Below are 20,264 nucleotides of genomic sequence, written 5' to 3'. Positions count from 1 at the left end.
GCTTCTGACAAATTGTTTTCTTTCCCAAACTTCTTAGTTCTGTTTTATTGGTGACTGTTATCTTAGAGATGTTGAAAGGCAATAATTCTCTCCCTGTCATAATATAATCACATATGAATCTCACAAAGTTTGGTTTGAGTCTTTTCCTTCATGTTCATTTAATTGAATTACTAAAAACATTTAGACAACATGAAAAGTCCTCCAGCATGTTTTTCCTTAAATTCTCAATGTGTGACAAATGTATAGCTTACTGTTGGTTTTTCCCCATTTGATGCAACAGACAGAAAAGTGATTGTGAGGAAATAAACTGTCTCTTCTAGGATTCCTTCTAATGATTTGCTTGTAGGTGGGGATGAAAGAAAAGAGAATTCTCTTTCTCTTCTCTCCCCATAAAACTTACAAGTAAATGGAACAAATACAGAGGAGGAATTTATTCTGACATGTCAAATGCATTTAGATGGGCATGGAAGAATTTTGATGTTATTCTTAACCTTATTTTCATGGCTATGTTCTGAGTCTTGATAGGACAAGAACTGTCTTTCTGTGAGTAACTCAATGTACAGCTTTTTGGATTCAAAATATCAGTTCCCAAAAGAAGACGCTTAGTTCTAACTTCTCTCTCATAAACGTACCTCTTCTCACAAGTTCTGTACCTATATGACATTGCTGTCTGGATCCTGCATCCATCCACTATACTAGAACATGAAGTTCATGAATAATCAGCCAGAGTAATGAAAAAAGGAAACGTTTGGGGGTATTTGAAGAAATGTTAAGCATGATTCTGCCACAAGGAAGAAATTTTGGACAACATAAGATGAAATTTCTGACTTCAGTTGAAAGCTCTGCATTCTGTCCAGTTGTTTGGAAACTGCAGCAGATATTTGACAGACAGAAAAACAAAATCAGGCAATAGTTTATTCATCTTAATCTGCTTCAAGTATGTGGATAAAATCAGGTGTCAGATTCCTTTCTTCAGAGGGTATGTCAGTTCTTGTACAACAAGGTTATTGAACTGGAATTTTCATTATCTTTCAAAACATTAGAATCCCACTGAACATTCTTATGATTGAATTACAAAGCTCATTTACAATAGCAGCATTTTTTTGTTTTGAACTTGGACTTTTGGGTTTGAATCCCAGAGCAGAATTTAGTTTTCTTCCTGGTGTTGACACAGAATTTCAGCATCTCACAGTGAGATAAGAGTTTCATTGTTAAACATGCAGTTAGTTGAGGGACATGCTAAAGGAGAGCCAAACGAAAATTGGCATTTTGGAGGCAATACTGAAATTTAATAGGGGAAAACCACTCTGTCATTTTCTGTTTGTCTCATTCAAATATCTATGAGTTGTAGTAATTTCTTAACTTCTACCCTTTGCTATGTTTAGTAATCTTACTAGCCCTTAATTCAAGTTACGTAGTAGGCTTGGGGTGTTTGGAGCATAAATGTTCTATTATTCTTCTACTCAGTATGAAGTAATAGTAGTTATCTGATAAAGTCTCCTATCTGTGGTATAAATATGCTTAATTACAGATACAACCTTGGAGTGTTGATATACTAATAAAGCAGTATTATTCTCACTGTAACATTACCTTCTGGGTGCTTGATTTTATAACCATACTGTTTCAGCTCTAGCCCCGCATCAACGTCACTATTGTTTTTGAACTTTCCTTTTTAAAGGAAAGAATTCTGGCTTCTCATTTTTCACCCCTCTCATCCTAGGGGCACTGATCTATTAATATTATCCTATCAATGTACAGATAATTTTTTCCAGCAGTGATGTGCATATGTGCAAAATACAACTGCACTATCTGAAAATTTAATTAAAAATAGGAAACAGTCATCACATATCTACAACTTTAGTGAGTGTTTTCATTAACAGTTTAAGACAACTCATCATTGATGGAAACCTTAAGAATTTGGGATAATTGGGTGGGAATTTAAGGATAATTGCTCATACATGTAGAAAAATTGGATGCCCCGAGAAATGTGGATGGTTGTTACTACCCCATAAGCAGAACATGGATGAATAATTACTTCTCTCAAGTGCACTAATATGAATAGTCATGTTCTAAGAGATATCAAGAATACCTGGAAAATACAGGGCTTTCAAACTGAAGTGCTAATTCTCAAAAAATAAATGTATTAGAATGTATTCTGTTGAACAGGTGCTCCTAGTCTCCTAGTCTAGCAGCGTTGAAAGTATGATATAGGCAGAAAAGAAATAAGCTCAAAATGATGCCTAAAGATTTTTAGATTTTTATATGTTTTTCATATATTTGTAACTTTGCAGACTGTTAATGCATAGTTATAAGTTTTAGTATTTTTCCTGACTTCTCCCATCTTTTAAAAAACTGTTAGTAATACATTCTTGGAATTCTGTTTATTAGTCTACCAAGGACACTTTGTTTTGCACCATACATTGTAGATACAATAATGTAGAGGGTTAAAAGATCAAGGAGCTCCAATGGGGCAGGACCTGGGGGAAATTACCTAGCCAACTGTGCTTCTAATTAGACAATATTTCTCAGATATACTAGTTAAATAACCTTATAAAAATTGTAGAAATACTGTAGCACATGTGCATATTGCCATATTGTGCCACTGTGAATGCTTTGCATTAAGGACTTGCTTTTGCATTCTCATTTTAACACTCTTTGGAAAGTTTTTTAATTTTATTCCAGACAGCAAAACAAGCAGGAAAATACCAATGAAAGTTAGAGAGAGATGTATTTTAAGAATATTTTCCAAGAATTGAAGAAAATCAAAATACAAGAGCAAAATGTAGAAGCACATATTCAGGGAATGTTGAAGGCATTGGATGTGTGCACTGCATAGAAAATCATGGAAATTATAAAAATGGTGGGGTAGGAGTATCTGCAAAAGATGAATTTCTTTTAAGTAGAAGTATAAAAAGTTTAGAGAACAGAGCTCTGCCTTCATCAAAATCACTTTGAAAAAATTCTTCAGAGGTTGACCTGGAAGCCTGCTGTAGACACTTGAGACTAAATTTTCAATTTAAGTAGCCATTTAAGTAATAATCTTAGATAGCTGATTCTTAGAATTGTATTATTCCATTAAAAGCTATTACAAATTGAAGGACTGTTACTTCTGCATAGGGTACCCACCGAATTTATTTGCTGAATAAATACCTTATCACTATAGGGGATGCTTCTTTAGGCAAGTATTGAGGAGTTACAGAAAACATGCTCAAAGAAAGTAAGCCTGGATGAAGTTAAAAAAGTGGTCTTAGTTAAAGAGCATAAGATGTATTAATTAAAAACAAAGGTGATGTGACTTAAACCTTCATTAGAAAATGAGGGAATTGTGGTAAACTATGGGGTTAGTGAATTTAGGTGGACTACCATGCTCTAGGTTAATGTATTGAATGGATTGGAGGAGTGAAAATAGCAGAATTAAGGAATAAAAAGTGCAATGTTCTAGACTTTTACAATAATGATTATTATTTGTGTCAGGAAATAGATGTTTATAGAATGAGAATAGCTGATAAGAAGAGCTCTTAAGTGTAGCAAGAAGAGATATATCAAATATTAAAAGCTGAAAATTGAGCCCGCAAAAGTATAGGCTAAAAACCAGGCACTTTAAATATCAGGGTTAGTTACTAAAATAATTTGTCAATTATTGAGATAGATTTTTATTGCTATGATTTTTCTTATGAGGAATAAACATTTTTCAAAACTTTTTAAACCCAGAAGAAGTTTAGTCTAGTGAAAAAAAAAGTCAAAGCAGGAAATCAGAAAGTGAGCATATCTCTCTAGACTGGGCTTACCAAACAGGTTCCCTGTGTGCTGCAGCTGCATTAGAAGCTGACCTTATGGTCGGCTGCTCCTTTGTGCTCTTCTTTCTCTGTCTCCCCCTTCCTCTTGAATATGCACTCTCACCTTCTTGCTTTACTCTAGCCTGCATCATACTGTCTTTCAGTTTAAATATTTAAAGTGTTCAAGCCCTTTCTCCCTTGTTTAGAACACTGCTGCTCTGCACTTCATGCAGGATGTGTTAAATAGCCTTCTTCTTACTTGTGCTTTCAGGGCTGATAGCAAGTTTTATAGTAAAATAGAAAGCAGCCAGGGTCGGAAAATCTTCTCAATTTGTTCTCAAAGTATCAAGAAGGTATTTTCCTCCAGCATTTGTCATTTTTATGAACTGTTATCACTTCTAGTTCAAGAACACAAGAAGTATTAATTAATCTTTCTAATTCTGAAGTACATTTCTCTGTACTATACAGAAGAACTAAGGTAAACAAAATAAGCTTCTTCCAATCTGCGAGTTGAGTTTCTTTCTCTGGATCATTTCTGTCAATTAAAATAATTTCAACAGAGGCAGATTTTTAAACTGTTCTCTGGCTCTTAATACTTCTTTATAATCTTACTCAGAGCAGTATGGAAAAGGCAGAATTAACTGAGTGGCTCACTACAGGAAAGCCCTTGTGACAGGTTAAATACTGCATGATGCAAGTTGGAATTTCTTAAAATTGACACAGCCCTCATTAAAAACTGTCACTGACAGAGCTTGAAATTTAGTTGTTAATAAACATCCCAGTGGCTGGAATATCTATAGTGTGGTCTCATGGGAAATTTTTGATCAAGAATAATGATATTTTGAATTATTTTGGCAATTCATTTATGTAGTAAAGCTGGCAGATGACACAAAGACTGTTGGAAAGGGGGTGGCTGCAGCTGCAGAGTATTTAGCTCCTTCAGTATAACTGAAATTGAGAGGGGAAAAAAAGGAGGTGGAGGGGAAAGAATCCTGTGAGTTGTATTTCAATGAAGTATTCAACATTACTTGAGGAATAAAGCAAGATGCACTTTGATCCACCTCCTTGTGTTCTGCTCTAGCAGTGGGGTTGCTGTTATGAAAATAAATAGGGTTGCAAATTATAAAGGAAAAGAATATTCATTTGCAGAATGTGATATATGTCAAAAGGATTTTGTTATACATATGACTAAATACACACATTATGAACTTTCTTCTTACTCTGATATTTCAGTCTGTGTGTATGGGTCCTTGTGTTGTCTTCCTTTCTTTATGAGCTCTGCAGAAATTGGAAACATTTGCAGCTCAGAATCAAAGAATAACAGAATTACAGAATATTTTGAGTTGGAAGGGACCATAAGTATCATTGCAGGAAGTACTTATTTTTTCCCCCAGGAAATAAGTTGGTTTCCAGAATCTGTTTAAACTTTCTCTGAAGCATGCTGGGGATGGTATGGTGATCAAGTGACTCTGTGCTCTGTGGTCATACAGAAAATCCTTTGTGCAGCCTCACTGGTGTGTCTGTCTGTCAGGCTTATGTTCACACCATTAACCAGGTTTGAAATTAGGGCAAATTTCCTCCAAGTGAGCTTGGCAGGGAAAAAGTATCTTGGGATATTTAGGAAATGCATCTTGCCTGTCATTGTAGTTGGCAAGGATGTCACTGTTACAGTCTTGCTTTCTGTATGTCTGTTAAAGTTTTCAGAGATTACGTTTGTTGTTAAACCCTTGGCTTTTGCTGTATAAAAAAGTTAAATCTGATGACTGAGGGTCCCTCTCCTATGAAATCAAAATGCCTTTTTGTTTGTACCTTCCCATTTTTTTTATCTGCAGCTTGAAAGAGATGCTTATTTTATTGTGCCATACCATAAAAGGACTAGCAGAGCTCTATTATTATTATCTCTCTTCATTCCATTGGGTACAAAGACATAAATTCTCTTGTGTCCACATTCTGGTTCTGCAGCACAAACCAGAAGATGCTTGGTAAAATGATGAAATTAGAATGCATCCTCTCCTCTTTCATTTGTGCCCTTTTTCTGTATAAACCAGTTAGGAGGAAAAAAATGATCTATGAGAACTTCCTGTACTTCAGGTGTGCCTCTTATGGACACTCTTAGACTTTGCATTGTTCTGAAAATTCACAGAGTAGAGAGTATATTCTGTACTGGAATACATTTTAAAAAGTCTTTGGTTTTTTGTTTGCACATTGAGAGTGTTTTCCCTGTTTTTCAAGAAAAATAAATTTGGTAATGTTTACCTTTTAAATAACTTTAATTGATGAGCTTTCAGTTTGGTCTTTTAACCAGTGTAATAATCAAGCTGATGAAAGAACATTAGTAATCCCTAGGTGTGCTGTAGCTTTATGGCTTGAAGAAGCCTGTGGTGAAAAGTTATTTTTTATCTGTTACATATTCTCAGAAACTGATAGAAGGCACTTCATATTGATTCCTTGCAGCTGGTAAACACATTTGTCCCAGACCTCATGGTTTGTTGTATGAAAAAAATGTTCCAAACTTGTTTTCTTTTTAGGACTGTATTTTTATGTTGGAAGAGAGTTTGGGCTTTTTTTGTTTTATTTGTTTTTCCTTTCTTTGCCTTTTTTATCTGTCTTATATTGATCAAAAAGCGCAGGTGGAGATTGCATTATGAACTAAAAAGTTCAAGGTGATATTTCTAAAAATTCATATGAAATAAGACAGCCAAGTCATATATGATCCTTCACAAAATAAACAAACAGAAATTAAATTGTTCTGAATCTAATAAAAGAATACCAGATGCACTGTTTTTAGTTAAATAAATGAAATTGCACTAACAATGCACAGAGTTAATTAAATATGTAATTATTATGGTTACTATTTTGTTTAGTGAGAACTACGGTGATTGAAACAGATGTCTATGTTAACAGCATCGGTCCAGTTGACCCAATCAATATGGTAAGTTCTCATTATTGACACAAAATATCATCTGCATGTTGCTGTGGGTTAATATTATGAAATAATTCTAATCTCATTCAAATTTTTCTTTCTATGTATTCTTATGCTGTCTGATATGATTGTAGTTATTGCAGAGATACATTAAGTCCCTCTGAAATTGTTGTAATTTTAAAAATAGTTTTTCTTTTAGAAAAGTGAGGTCACACAGAGTCCATTGTATCAAGTCCTTGTTTTAGTTTATGTTGAACATTTCCACAATATTTGTGTATATCTGGTTTGTCTCTGGCCTGGTTTGATTTCCTGGAGCTACTCTTCCTGTAGCCTGTATAGCCTAAGAAAAATAACAATTGACACAGTATTTGAACAAAACTATTTTCAGTGAAATGATTTTTTGTTTGTTTGGTTTTTCTTCAAATTCATAGAAATCAAAATTTGAATTACCTCTTTTGTCCTTCTGTTTCCATTTAGTCTTCTGTATCCTTTTCAGTGTGTGTATGTATACATGACTAGTTTCCTAGAAGTTAAGAAATACATCTCACCTAGTTTGTTTTACGCTTTTGAGATCTGACCCATCTGTTCAGTACCAACACTGAAGTAACAGCACTTATGAGGAAGCTGGGGATGTGGGATTGTCTTAGTTCTCTCAGACTGTGTTGTATGAAATTGGGAAGGTTTTAGAAAGGCCTTTTGGCATGACTTATGCCCAGGACTAAGAAGGGGCCTTGCCTTCAGGTGATTTTGAGTTTACCTCCTTTACTTCCTCCCTAAAGAATTGCTGACAGTATTGAATTTGCATGACAGAGAAAAGTTTTGTTCAGAGGCTAGAGCATGCCAGTGCAGAGGGCTTCTGAGCATTTCCTGAGAGTGCAGTAGTTCTCAATTATTATTAAGAATCTTGTGGTTTAGACATGTGGGGGTAGAGAACAGCAACTTTCAGTGATGGGAAGCCAAGCAAGAAAATCCAGTGGTACTTTGATACTTTAAACAAGTTTCTGGATCACTAGAGTATTTAGGCTTATAATACTAAGTCTAAAGATTTTTGAATCTGTCTTTTAGAGCTAGTCTGTGCTATGTATTGTGCAACAGCCATGTAAAATGCAGCTAAGTGCTGTTACATGGCACATTCAGGACTACCAGGGCATCAAGCCCAGCCAACATGGACTTGTGAAAGTAAGGTCCAGGCTGACCCACCAAATCTCCTTCTATGACAAAGTGACCAGCTTAGTAAATGAGAGAAAGGCTGTGTTCTATCTAGACTTCAGTAAAATATTTGACACCATCTCCCACACCATCTTCCTGGGAAAATTGGCAGCTTCCTGAATGAAAGGAAGATCATGAAGGATGCACTTTGGCCCATACATGAGAATTTGTGAGGTTTTCTAAAGGTTGTGTGGATTCAGTGTGCAAGCAATGGAAATTTTTGGAAAGTCAAGTATATATACTTTATGCAAATTGGTTTAATTCTCTTTCAAATGGCAGGAATTCTGTGATCAATTTGTTCATAAGACAGGACAAAAGTACCAACGGGTCTTTGAATATTACCTGTTTTTTATTGTACTGTATCTTCTTCGAGAGAAGTTAGAATTATATTATTTTTCCCAGTGTACATTTTTATTTCAGTTAGGGAAGATGATAGATTCCAATCATTGTGGTGCCTGTCAGCACTGTAAGTGATCATGGTTAATTGGCTTACTCAGATGACTGTTTGAGATTGATGGATGCTGTTCATGTACAGCAGCTGAGTAAATATTTTTTTCAGTAGCCTTGAGCATTGTGGGATTTTTTATGGAATATACTTAAACTTCAAACCAAATATTTCTGCTAGCATTTCTTGTGTTACCATCCCTAGAAATTGAGTAATACTTCACAAGTACTATTTAATGATTGTTCTCTCTTTTTTTTATTCTCCAAAATGATTAGCTTTAATTGATTAATCTGGTTCTTGCACTTTGATTACTGCAATTGGAAAATACCTCTAAGATTTTCTTGTTCAGGGAGAATTGACCAAATACTTGCAGTATTCTGCTCATACTGGGACAGCATAGCAGTTCCTTTTCAGCAGCTGGTCCCAATTCCTGTGATCAATTTGAAGAAAATGGTGAGGGGTGAGGGAAAATGCAGTTACTTTACAATTAATGTGCTGAACAGTTACTGTACAGAAAATACAGGTACAGTACTGTACTGTAACTCACAAGCGTTGCTGTAGCCTTCTGAAACCAAAGCAGACAACATCTTTTCAGTCCTCACTTTAAACAGCAGTCAGTGTTTTTCCTGTTTTCACCTGCAGTTTACCCATTGTCCCTTAATAAGTGTGAAGCCAGGAGAGCTACTGAAAGTTCCACACAAGTCACTAGGAAAATCTATGCTCTTTGCTGCAAAATATGGCCTTCTATGAGCCATGTAATAGCATTGCTATGTAAGGCTGCAGTCTTTTTGTGCTGTGGTTTGTTCTTAAATCTTAGATTAGTTCAGGCTTTAGGAAATACTGGTTTTGTATTGTACCACTGCATCACTTAAGCCACAGCTGGCATGGTGGCAATAATGATAATAATCAATATAGTAGTAGTAGTAGTACTACTACTACAACTCCTGTTTATTTTTACTTCACTCCTCTGATTTCAGTAGAGTGTGCCAGCATACTGTTTGGAAATCCTGTTTGTTTCTTCTCAGATTCATAGCATTCACAGCCAGAGCAATAACCAAACTGCCTCTGAAGTGCCTGAGCTTTCAGACATAAATGCTCTGTAGTTGCACGGGGCTAATCTGTGATTCTGTAACTTGTTAAAGAAATGGCAGGAGTGCTGAGCTGTGAACATGCATAGGGCCAGACAACAATTCTGAAAAAGCTTCCTTTTTACCTGTGGTCAGTCTGTCAGTGTGTTGTGATAAAGTATCTTAGTTTCTTGTGTTTGTAACACTTGATCTGTTTAAGTATTGATGCGAATGTATTTCTTAAAGCTGTTCCTTTGTTGCTTCTGCACAGTATGTCTTCCACGGTCACCTTTTCTTCCCCTGTGCTGTTTCTTCTTGGAAGTTTCATGCACAAATTTAGACACCTTTCTTTGTCAATAGCCTGCTATTCTCTGTCTCCTTTTGTCTTAAGGAATCTAAATTCTGTCCTGTGTCACTCATATGTGTTCACAGTTGTTTTGTTAGCTCAATATGACTGAATTACAGCTTTAAAGTTTACAAATTTTCACCTCTTATTCATTCTCAGTTGCTGTGAATATTCATTAATTTATGCCATTGAGGACTGGAATCTAAAAATTTTCTATGATGTGATGGGTCTTAGAACCAGGAGTAGTCTCAATTTTGTCTTGCAAATTCTGAATACAAAGGGATTTTATATTTCTTTACTTTTTAACCCATTACATAAAAACTCTTTTCCAAGTCCTCATTGTTACGCTATGTATTTCTGTAACCTTTCCAGTTGCAGCTTGGCTCCACTCATTGCATCTAGAGATGTCCTACAGGTAGAATTTTCCACTTTTTCTACTGACTTATCTCTTGTTCAGGTTCTTCTTTTGTCTTCTCTTTCATTGGATTTCACACATAAACTGTTCCCTTTCACTTTCAAGGTACTTCAAAACCTGTCCTCAGTGATTTTTAGTTGTTTTTTTCTCCTCAAGAGGCCATTTTCTGCCTCAGATCTTGCTAGTTTCTGCTCCCATACTTTCAACTTTTTACATCCGTTTCTCCCAAGCTGCCCTTTATGCTTGAAAGAAACTTCCTATAAATGTCTGCAAAGCAACTTCATTGTTTCTCATTTTATTTCTATTTAAACTTACTTTTCCTTTTGCTCATTTCCCATTTTTCCCCCTCTGTGAAGGTTACAAAATATCACAAAGAATTAAGCTCACGTTGTGCTCAAGTTGCTATCTGCAATTATGCCCCTGTTGGCTTTCCAAATCTTGCCTTTTATGTTAAATTCAGGCCATCAGCTGCTTGCAGAGGTTATGTGTCCTGTATAAGCAGTATTGAGTGCCTGCATAGTTTAGTTATGATCTGAGATGATCAAAACCAGGAGTAATGTTAGTGTAAGTATTACATAGCACTTCGCTGAGAAGGTAAGGGTATTTACTAGTGTTAAAGATGACCCAAACAGCGCTTTACTCTTTCTTTTCACCCCAAAGCTGCACAGACTATGTCTCTGTTCTGATGTATAGTTTATCTTTATTTCCTGTGCCCTAATACCCTCTCCAAATGCTTTCTGTCTTCTTCAGCTATGTTGTGTCCCTTGTGTCTGCAGCTAAGACAAGATCCGTTTAGTTTTTTTCTATACCTCTTATCTCTGTGTCAGCTGTAAAATAAATATTTTGAAGAGCATCACACACCTGTTCTTTAATTCCTTATCTGTCTGTCTGTATGGACATATGTCATGCTGCATTCCAGTTGTGTGAATAATTCTGCTGGCCTAGATTTGAGCTGGGTTTTGGAGAAGAGGCAGAGGGTGTGCTTTGATTGTTGCAGTAGTTGTGATAGGGGTTGTACAACATCTTGTTGTGATAGGGGCTGACCTCAGCAGTGGCTCTTATCACAGGGGTTTCTGTGGCTGCCTCCGGGCCGTGCACCAGCGAGAGCTGCTGTAATTCACTGGCCCCTATAAGGGGGCTGACACTACAGAACCTCCTTCTCTCTGAAGCCAGGCAGATACAGCTGGGTGTTTCTCTCCTCCCGGTCTGTGCTACAGGAAGTTCACTTTGCTGACAGGGGAATGCTCTGGAAGCCTTGTCCTGCAGCAGCGCCTCCAAACTGTTTACCAAGAAAGTAACCCTACCCCTGGAGAGAGAGTTCCTTGCTCCTTTGGCAGCAGGGCTGACTGCACTGACCAAGTTTTTAGGAATGGAATATGCTTTTGCTGATAAGTGAATGCAGCTTCGCTGCCTGTTGACCTCGGCTTCCATTTTATTCTGGTTTGGCCTGTTTTTAAATTTCACCAAGTCTTTCACATCTGAGTGCTTATTTATACCACCATGGAGAATGCACGTTTAAAACACTTTTTCTTGGGCTGTATTGAAATGTGTCATTCACAAGCATACAGAAAATGCTGATTGAGATGTTGCCATTTTGAATAACAGTGGTGTCTCAAGTGTAGAGTTTTATCCCCACAACAGGTTATGTTCTTGAGACCAGTAAGGCTAGTGAGGAAGTAGAGGCTCCTTTTATGAAGTTCTTCATGGCTATACATGCTCTTATATATTATTTATCTTGTATAGTGTAGCAGATGATTGGTGTTTGAAGATGATTTCTGCCCCATCAACCAGAAAACCAAATAGGCATACTGATTTTCATGTGGGATCATGTATTTTACAGCAGTTGCAGAGTAGAAGCCACAAATAAGTCTGTTTGCCATCAATGTTGGGGTTTTTAACCATGGCAGGAAAACCATGTACATTCAAGATCAAACAGTAAGTGTGCAGTTAGCCTTGCTTTGAAAACAGTTGCACCATACTGAATGGTGAAGTATTCCCTTTGCTTATAAAGAGAAACTACAAAGCCATGTAAGGCTTTGCTGTTAAAGTTGCCTGTGAGTCCAGTTTTGACTAGAGTGTCTCTAATTCCAGCAAGGTAAATGTAGCTGCTTACTTTAGAAGGTACGGTCAATGGAGCAGATTAATCAGTATTGACAATCTCTAAGCCAAATCCTTAATCGATTTATTCATGTGATTTTATATATATATGTATTTACATGTTTGGTGGTTGGTTTCTTTCTATTTTTGTGGGGTTCTTTTTTTGTTTAGTTGGGGTTTTTTATTTCAGTTTGGTTTTTTGTTTCAGTTTTTGGGTGTTTTTTGGTTGTTGTTGTGGTTTTTAGTTTTGTTTTGTTCTGAGTTCTCTAGTTTTTTCTAGAGTTTAATGTTTGTTCATGAGAGCTACTGGCTGAAATATTCAATATTCTGTTGAAAAGTAAATCAAATTTTTTTATATAATTTTTACCATGAGAACGTATATAGGTTTTATATATAACTTGTCTACTTCCTCTCCTTATGCTCTCTTCAAATGACCAAATCTGATGAAATAAAAAGCGTAGATTTTGCTGTAGTGCTTAAGTTTCTTTTCTAGCTAATCCTTTCACTATTGGCAAGATTTTAATGGTAGTTCATAGTCTACTAAACATTGAAATAAGTCTTGCCTTTGTTGTTTACATCTGTCAATTTGCATGTTCAAAATAAGGACTAGATTAGCACAGATGCCAAATTATGATGTGAAGAGTGAGATTTTTTCCTGAATTGTGACTATGTAGGTCTTGCTGTACTCCCTCACCTTCTGTAGATATGATTTGCCATATTTCCACTTACCCTGTGCATATGTTCTCATAGCATCCTCCAGTGTGATTATCTGTACAGTTATAGCAATCTGACTGATTAAAACTCTGAAAGCAGACACAGTGCACTACTGTTTACTGCATGAATTCTGTTCAGTGCATGGCTGCAGCATCATTAATGTAATATTACAGGTATGTGCCAGAAGCACTGTGGTTTGTTGGATCTGTTAGGTTTCACCCTAAGGTCAGTAAGTTCAGATTGCTTTAGAGACCAAACAAAAGTGGTTTAATAAACCAAAAAATTTTACTTTTTCTTTGGTCTCAGCCATGGGGACTAAGTTCTGAAAACATTGTTGGCCCTGAAGCAGCTAAACAAAACCTCTTTAAAGGGCTTTTAAAGTAACCGACCAGGCAGAGTAGCCACATTTTCAACATTTTGTTAAGAAAGGTTATACATCAAGGATAGGTTAAGTATTTTAATAAATTACTTTATAGCCCCTTATTGATGTTCAAAGAAATTTGGGTGAGGGAAAGGTAAAGGTTACGAGTGTTTATTGGCACCACCCTGGGCAGATGAAGATAAATTGACTAATGCTTGATGCTTTATTTTGTGCTTGCCTTTTAGGAAAACATGTGATTACTGGCTTTGTTTATGACGTTTTTTGTTTTTAAAGTCTTTTCATCAGAGTATTAAATTGGTATTTAGTATTAAATCACATCTCTTATTGTGAAAACATATAGGCTGGTAGAATGCTTTATTTAGTTTCCCTTTCTTTTTTTTTTCTGAAAAATTCCCTTCCTCACTGGCATTGAATTCCAGTTTAAGAAAATAGAATGCTGAATAGAATGATAAAACACCTCACTAAACTCACATCAAGTTGTTAGTTCAACTGCTTTGAGACGCTCCATGTGAAGCAGATTCCAAAATACACCATTACAGGAACACTGAGGTGCCCTTCACACAAAATTTTGGATCTGGTAGAAAACCTGGGGTGGGTTTCTGAGCAAAGATTAAATGATAGGAATATATTTTTATTTATTTTTCTATTAAATTCGCTGGTAATTAGCTGTATTATAAGTCTGTAGTTTGCAAAAAATTTTTTTACTTCTGAGTTTGGTTTTGGAACTCTTCCTTGATTTTCTGTTCCTGAAAACAGAACTAGGCAACTTTCTTCTGTTCTCAGACAAAATGTGTTGCATTTAACATAATCCAGCCAACAATTTAGCTACTTGTTACTTGCCTTCTCCATTCTTTTTTTATTCTGGAATATCAAATCAGTTGTTGGACTGTCAGGAAAAATATACAAGAATTCTTTTTTTCTTTTTGCTACATTTTTTCCTATCCTTATTGATATTATATTAGAATTTATGTGCTGCAGTTTACAAAGAGAAACAATTGTATTAGATGATACCTGCCTCTCTTTCTTTCACAGCTTTCCAGCAAATAAAAAAAGCAATCCACTGACCTTTTTCAAAGTCTGACTTTAATTGAACTGTTCATGACAATGAAACATATTGAGGATTTTATTTATCCCCCTTCAGTAGCTGTTCCTGCTTTGTTTGAAGTACTTGTTTTTTTATATTAAATGACTTCCACTCAGGCCATGAATCTGTTTGTCAGCAGTCACAGTTTGTGCCCTGCCTGGCCCTTTAATGGTTATCTCTGATTAGTCACACTGTTCCCAGCCTTTGGAGTTTGCTAAGATCTTTTAGAGAGGAAAGAGATGCAGGAGGATTGAAGTTATGTGTAAATAATTAGGCAGGTGGGCACTTCATGCCAGCTGTGAATAAAAAGTACTCAGAGATTTTATCAAATGCCAAATAGGAGCCAACATGTGCCATTGTTCATGGACCCTGTGAGGTTAAATATGAATAAGCTGTGACTAATGCAGCCATAGATGGATTTCACTTTATTCTGCATGCCTATTTTGCCATTAGTTTAATTTGAAAGAGAGGGTACTAAACCAATTTTTATAGTTGCACAGTGGCATTAAATGTTGTTTTATCAAAGACTAGTAGAAGTGATAGGAGTGTTAATTTTAAATTTTGTAAGAAAACAAGGAAAGCAAGATAGGTGGCTAGAAAGATTTGTTGCACTAAAAGAATATTGCATTAATCTTGTTGCTGTTATGCTTGCTTACGCAATCTGTGAAAAAAGATAGGGCTTTTATTAATCTTGTTTCAGAAATAAAGTACTCTCAGAAAAGACAGTGTGGTGATTTTTCTACCTAATTTAATTACTTTTAGGGACCCAGATTTCCCCTTCTTAAAAGGAAGTAGGAAATATTTTGGGGTAAGAATGTGATCACGTGTAAGATGCATTTTGTGAAGAATATGTGCTACCTCAAGATGTGTTATGTACCCTCAGAGAGGTCTTAGGGAGGCATAGGATAAATAGATACGCTGAAGAAGTATTTAGTAATGTCACCAAGGCAGATGGTAGATGTGGAATAAATGTTCTTGGGTGAAATCAGAGCACTGTCTCTGGGTCCCTGCAGAAGAGCAGGGTGAGCTGCTGCTGCCACCCACCATGAGGCTGCAGGTCCATGTCTTTCAGGTGGGATGCATGGTAGGATTATGCCTGTAGTTGGCTGATTCCAGAGGGAGAGGGAGAAGGATGTGTCTGACTGCAGAAGTGTGAGCTTATACATGGAGGACAGGTCTGTTCAGGTGTGTTACAAGAGGCTAGCACTTGGATCTCATTTGACATTCAGCAAGATGCTTGGAAACAAGACATTACTAATTTTCTGACGTTAAATTATTGTGTACTGGGTTATTTTTGAACAGTTACAAATATATCATGAAGAATTATTCTTGGTTGTTTTTTTGTTTGGGTTTTTTTTTGTTTGTTTGGTTTTTTTTGTTTTTTGTTTTCCCCAAGGGTTTTTTAAACAGCTCCTCTAATGCATGCTGGTTTAATCTGAGATGGAACTATTTTTCTGCTTAGTAGCTGGCTCAGTACTGCTGTTTGGAGTTAGCAGGATACAAACTTGCACATTTAATACTGAAAGGCAAAAGAATACAAGCATCTGAGTCTGCTGAGGCCATTCCCTTGTTCTTTGTGTTCAAAATAATCTTCCTTTTTTAGTCTAATTTATTAGGGTGGCTGGTATTCTATAACAAGCTGTGTTTTCTTGCTTGGGTGGATTTGACTATAATGACTTAGATAATTTTTTTTTTTCAAACCAGGCATTGCTACTGTGAAGTGGCTGCAAAGAGTAGCACCTTCAAACTCAGATGGTCTTCACTTTTCCTACATTTCATCATGTCTGTTGATTCTGCTCACTTCTTTTTTCATTTCTCCTATTTGTATTGTAAAGGCAATGCATAAATCTTTGTTCATTCTGTCCCATTAAAGCCCATTAAAACACTTCTCTGGTGCACTGCCTTGGGCTCTCCTTTATACTACAGCAAGACAAGTTTCATTTTCAGTTGTAACTACAAATGAGCACAGAAAGTTGAATTTTAAGGTTAAACAGTTCCAGGGTTTTCACAGGTATCTGGAATTCTGTTTGCAGAAGAAGAAATAAGTCAAGGACTTGTTTTGACCTTCAGAATCTTCCTCTGCTGGTAGTGACTCTCAAGAAATATGCAAAGTTTTAGAACAAAGTCACCTTAAAACTACATTTTTATAGTATTTTTGTTCTCTCTGTCTCTCCACTGTTTGCGTTATGCATTACTTGTTCATAACCTTTGGAAAACACAGAATTACCAGGTGGTAATTCATCTGCCATACATCATAGAGCAAGAGGAAACCTCCCTCTAGCATATCTGTTTCCTGAATTTGTACTTCTCCCATCTGGAGAGGTGGGAAAATCAAGAGAGATTAAGATAGTCCTGGAATATCTGCCCTGGTGCTTCTCAAGGATGAGGTGCCAAATTTCTTAAACTCTCCTAAGAGATGGGTGGTATCAGTTGCTGAAGCTAGTGAGGAATCTGTAACTTGTACAGTTGGCTGCTATGATTGCTTAAAAGGAAAATGAACCAAAAAATCCACTCCAATCAATGAAGCCTTTAGCTCTCATTTAAAACCAGAATTGATTGACTGCACTATGGGTTTTTATTGACCAAGTAAACAAGTGCTAACCCCTTTGGCTCAAGCAAGAGTGTAGACACCATCTCTTTCTCGCTTTCTCCTGTCAATTCAACCCATAACTGAGAGGTGAACAACCAGCACCAAGTGTTTCAGCTTGGCCTCCAGCTCTTTCCCTGCAGGGGAGGTGTCCAGTTCTCATTGAAGCCCTCATGGGGCAGCCGTGCAGGAAAGATCCCATCTGCTATGGGTACTGAGACTGTTGCCATAAAGGTCAGAGTATGGTCTAGAGCTCTGACAACACACAGAGCTGCTGAAGTGCAGAAACAACTGGCTGGATTCTTCAAAAAGAAAAATTATTTTATGCATCTGTATTGATATCCCTCTCAAGTCTTACTGTGTCAAGAATTATTTCATAAAATGGGGTTACCTTTTATCTATTTATTTTGTTTTTCACCTTTCTTTTCTGGCCATAAGTCTACAGAGGAATGTGATTTTCTATTACAGGACCTTCCTTGAGGCTTTAACAAGTAAAGTGGAATTTCTTTAGGGAAATTTCCATCTTGATTATGATTATGTATACTTTTGTGTGTACGTTGGTAGGTGTACAAGGCAGATGGTAACAGATAGTTCTGCAAACTGGCATGTTTGATTTCCACATATTCATGAATTCTTCATAATCTGAAATTTCTTGAAAAATGTTAACTTGTGTGTTGAAAAGTTTGGGGGAAAACATAGAAAGCTTGCTTTGTTTGGTTCTTAAAAGTATAGAATATCTGTCTTAACATAGTCTAACCCTGAAGTACTAAGGTTGCCCTTAAATTTCTGTCCAGGGCTCCCAGAGGTGATTGCAGTGTGCGGGAACCTCCAAGTTACACTCCCATCACATACCTTCTTCCTGAAGTAATCAGTGTGTGTCAGGGGAGAGGAGGTAGCAACAGAAGGCTGTGTGCATCTTTTGTCTCTCATTTTGGGTTCACTGGCTGCTGTCTGCTATGCAAATGGTAATGCAAAAGAGAATAGAGCAAGTGGCTTTGGAGTTATATCTGAGTCATTTGGCTTGCAGACGTTGGGAAATGTAAACATAGATATGGTTGTTTCTCTGTTTTTAGGAATACACTATAGATATAATTTTTGCCCAGACTTGGTATGACAGTCGTCTAAAATTTAACAGCTCAATGAAGGTGCTTATGCTTAATAGCAATATGGTTGGAAAAATCTGGATTCCAGACACTTTCTTCCGGAACTCAAGGAAATCTGATGCTCACTGGATTACAACTCCAAACCGTTTGCTTCGAATCTGGAGCGATGGAAGAGTATTGTACACTCTAAGGTGGGTTTTTATTATTTGGGTAGAAAAATAATCAAAACATATTCCTTTTATGATCAGGAATATGAAAATAATGAATATGAATCAAATTCCTGCCATCTCTTTTGTTATGGACAATAGGAATTTGCAAGGAATTGATTAAACAAGGAAAAAAAAGTTCATTTGATCATGAAAAAATTAAATTAATAGTATTGAAATATAATGCGGAGATAATTGACTAAGGACAAGTGAAGGTAATAGCAAATTTTGATCTCATTTAGGTGCAGGCAAGATTTAAAAAAGGATGCTATATAGTATATAGGATCTAGGTGGTCTGTCACTAATATATTGCAGATAAATTATTTTTGGTTGAAATACTTTAAAATCTAATTTCCACCAAATGATATTCTGTAAGTGAAATATTAAATGCCTCAAATAATGTTTGATTGAAAGTTTGATTAAAGCTAAGGCCCCAGCCCTGTATGTACCACTTAACATATTTACGCTTGTAAGCTATTAAAATCAGCAGATCTGTTCATCCAGAATAGGCATAAACAAACATGTTGGTGATAATTCTACTTGGCAAATGGGAGATACTTGTGCTTCTTTTAACCTTAAGGCTATCTGTACTGCTTTTTGAGTCACTTTTCAAACAGTTCGTGAAAGGCTGTAGTCTAAGGAAAGTATTTTAGGGTCATCTCTGTCATATTTTCTAAATATACTGAACAAATCCTGTAATAAGTCAGGGGCTGACCAAGAAGTAGTCTATGCAGAGGATGCCATAAATATGATTTTGCTCTTAAGAGTTTGTTTATTTAGTTAACTATTTAAAACAAAAAGTGGCACTTCAAATTACTTTCTTCTCAATCATTTATGCTCTGTTCATATGCAGCGTATGTTGTATGAACAATGTATAAATTTCTCATATATCAATTGTAAGAATTAGAATGCTTTACAAAGATTCTCTTCACTTAATTTTTTCTTATTGTGCATTATTTGGGAGCATACAGACATCCCTGAAGAGCACTTTTTAAATGGTTTATTATGCCAGTTGGTGTTTATAAAAGTCTCTAGAGAGCCTCTTCTGTTGACGTGCTAATTTTTTTTTCTTTTGCTAATTAGCAATTGTAGAGTCATACTTGGACTTTACCCTTCCATTGTCCATTCATTTTCAATGAAAAAAATTCTTCTAAAGAGATTCAAAGTAACACAAAAAATAAATATCAGCAAAAAATTAAGTGAGCCCTCAAAGAGCAATAGGTTAGAATTACTGTGTCAGAGCATGAGAAATAAAGTGCCATGAGCTGATAACAGAACAGCAAGAACAGACTGTTACCCTGCACTGCAACACACAAACATCTGTATGGGTGAAGATATGGCCTAAGGTAAAACAACATTTGAGAGGTTCATATCTGGCTTGTTGAAGGAACAATAATATGATCTGACAGTTCTCCAGGTTCGTGGGCTCCCCTGTATACCCTTTCTTTCCTTGTTGGTAATTGAGGGGGCAGACGTGGTGAAAATATGAACCAGCCTTACTGAATCTCCTCTGAGGGTGTGCCATGGTTTGTCCATTGCACCTTCTGTGATTTCAGATCTAGTTGTAGTGATTTGGACACAAGGTTCGGCTTGTTTTCTTTTTCTTTGAGTGTTTAACTATGCAAAAGTTGAAAGTGGACAGTAAAGGCAATAAATGCATAGATCATAGCTGACAAATTTGAAAAGCCTCTCCATAGTGATGCAAGTATTCTGCTTGAAAGTGTGGGGAAGGGTCTTTCTTCCTCTCTCTCACAGGTTCCTTATAAACCTTTGGTCAGGTCATAGTGGCAGTTTGTGTGGAATAAATACTTTGTTCAGAGACTTGTAAAACTATCTGGCAGCATGTCTCAGAGCCTTTTCCTATCTCTTGTCTAATAATGTAAGCATTGCACACAGTCAAGTATGTGAGC

The 20,264-nt window shown here is 36.4% G+C and overlaps 1 protein-coding gene across 1 annotated transcript in view; it reads left to right on the top strand.

Moving 5' to 3' along the window:
- The window catches only part of GABRG1 (gamma-aminobutyric acid type A receptor subunit gamma1), a 58,879-nt gene that overhangs the window by 18,605 nt on the left and 20,010 nt on the right, over positions 1-20,264 (top strand). The window contains exons 3-4 of the mRNA XM_064710338.1: positions 6,641-6,708; positions 18,119-18,339. Coding sequence (XP_064566408.1) covers positions 6,641-6,708; positions 18,119-18,339 — 289 coding nt within the window. The remainder of the gene's footprint in view (positions 1-6,640; positions 6,709-18,118; positions 18,340-20,264) is intronic.

The sequence above is a fragment of the Zonotrichia leucophrys genome, chromosome 4 (assembly GCF_028769735.1).
Source record: "Zonotrichia leucophrys gambelii isolate GWCS_2022_RI chromosome 4, RI_Zleu_2.0, whole genome shotgun sequence".
Lineage (NCBI taxonomy): Eukaryota > Metazoa > Chordata > Aves > Passeriformes > Passerellidae > Zonotrichia > Zonotrichia leucophrys.
The sequence above is the reverse complement of the archived record's forward strand: the minus strand, read 5'-3'. Positions and strand labels throughout refer to the sequence as shown.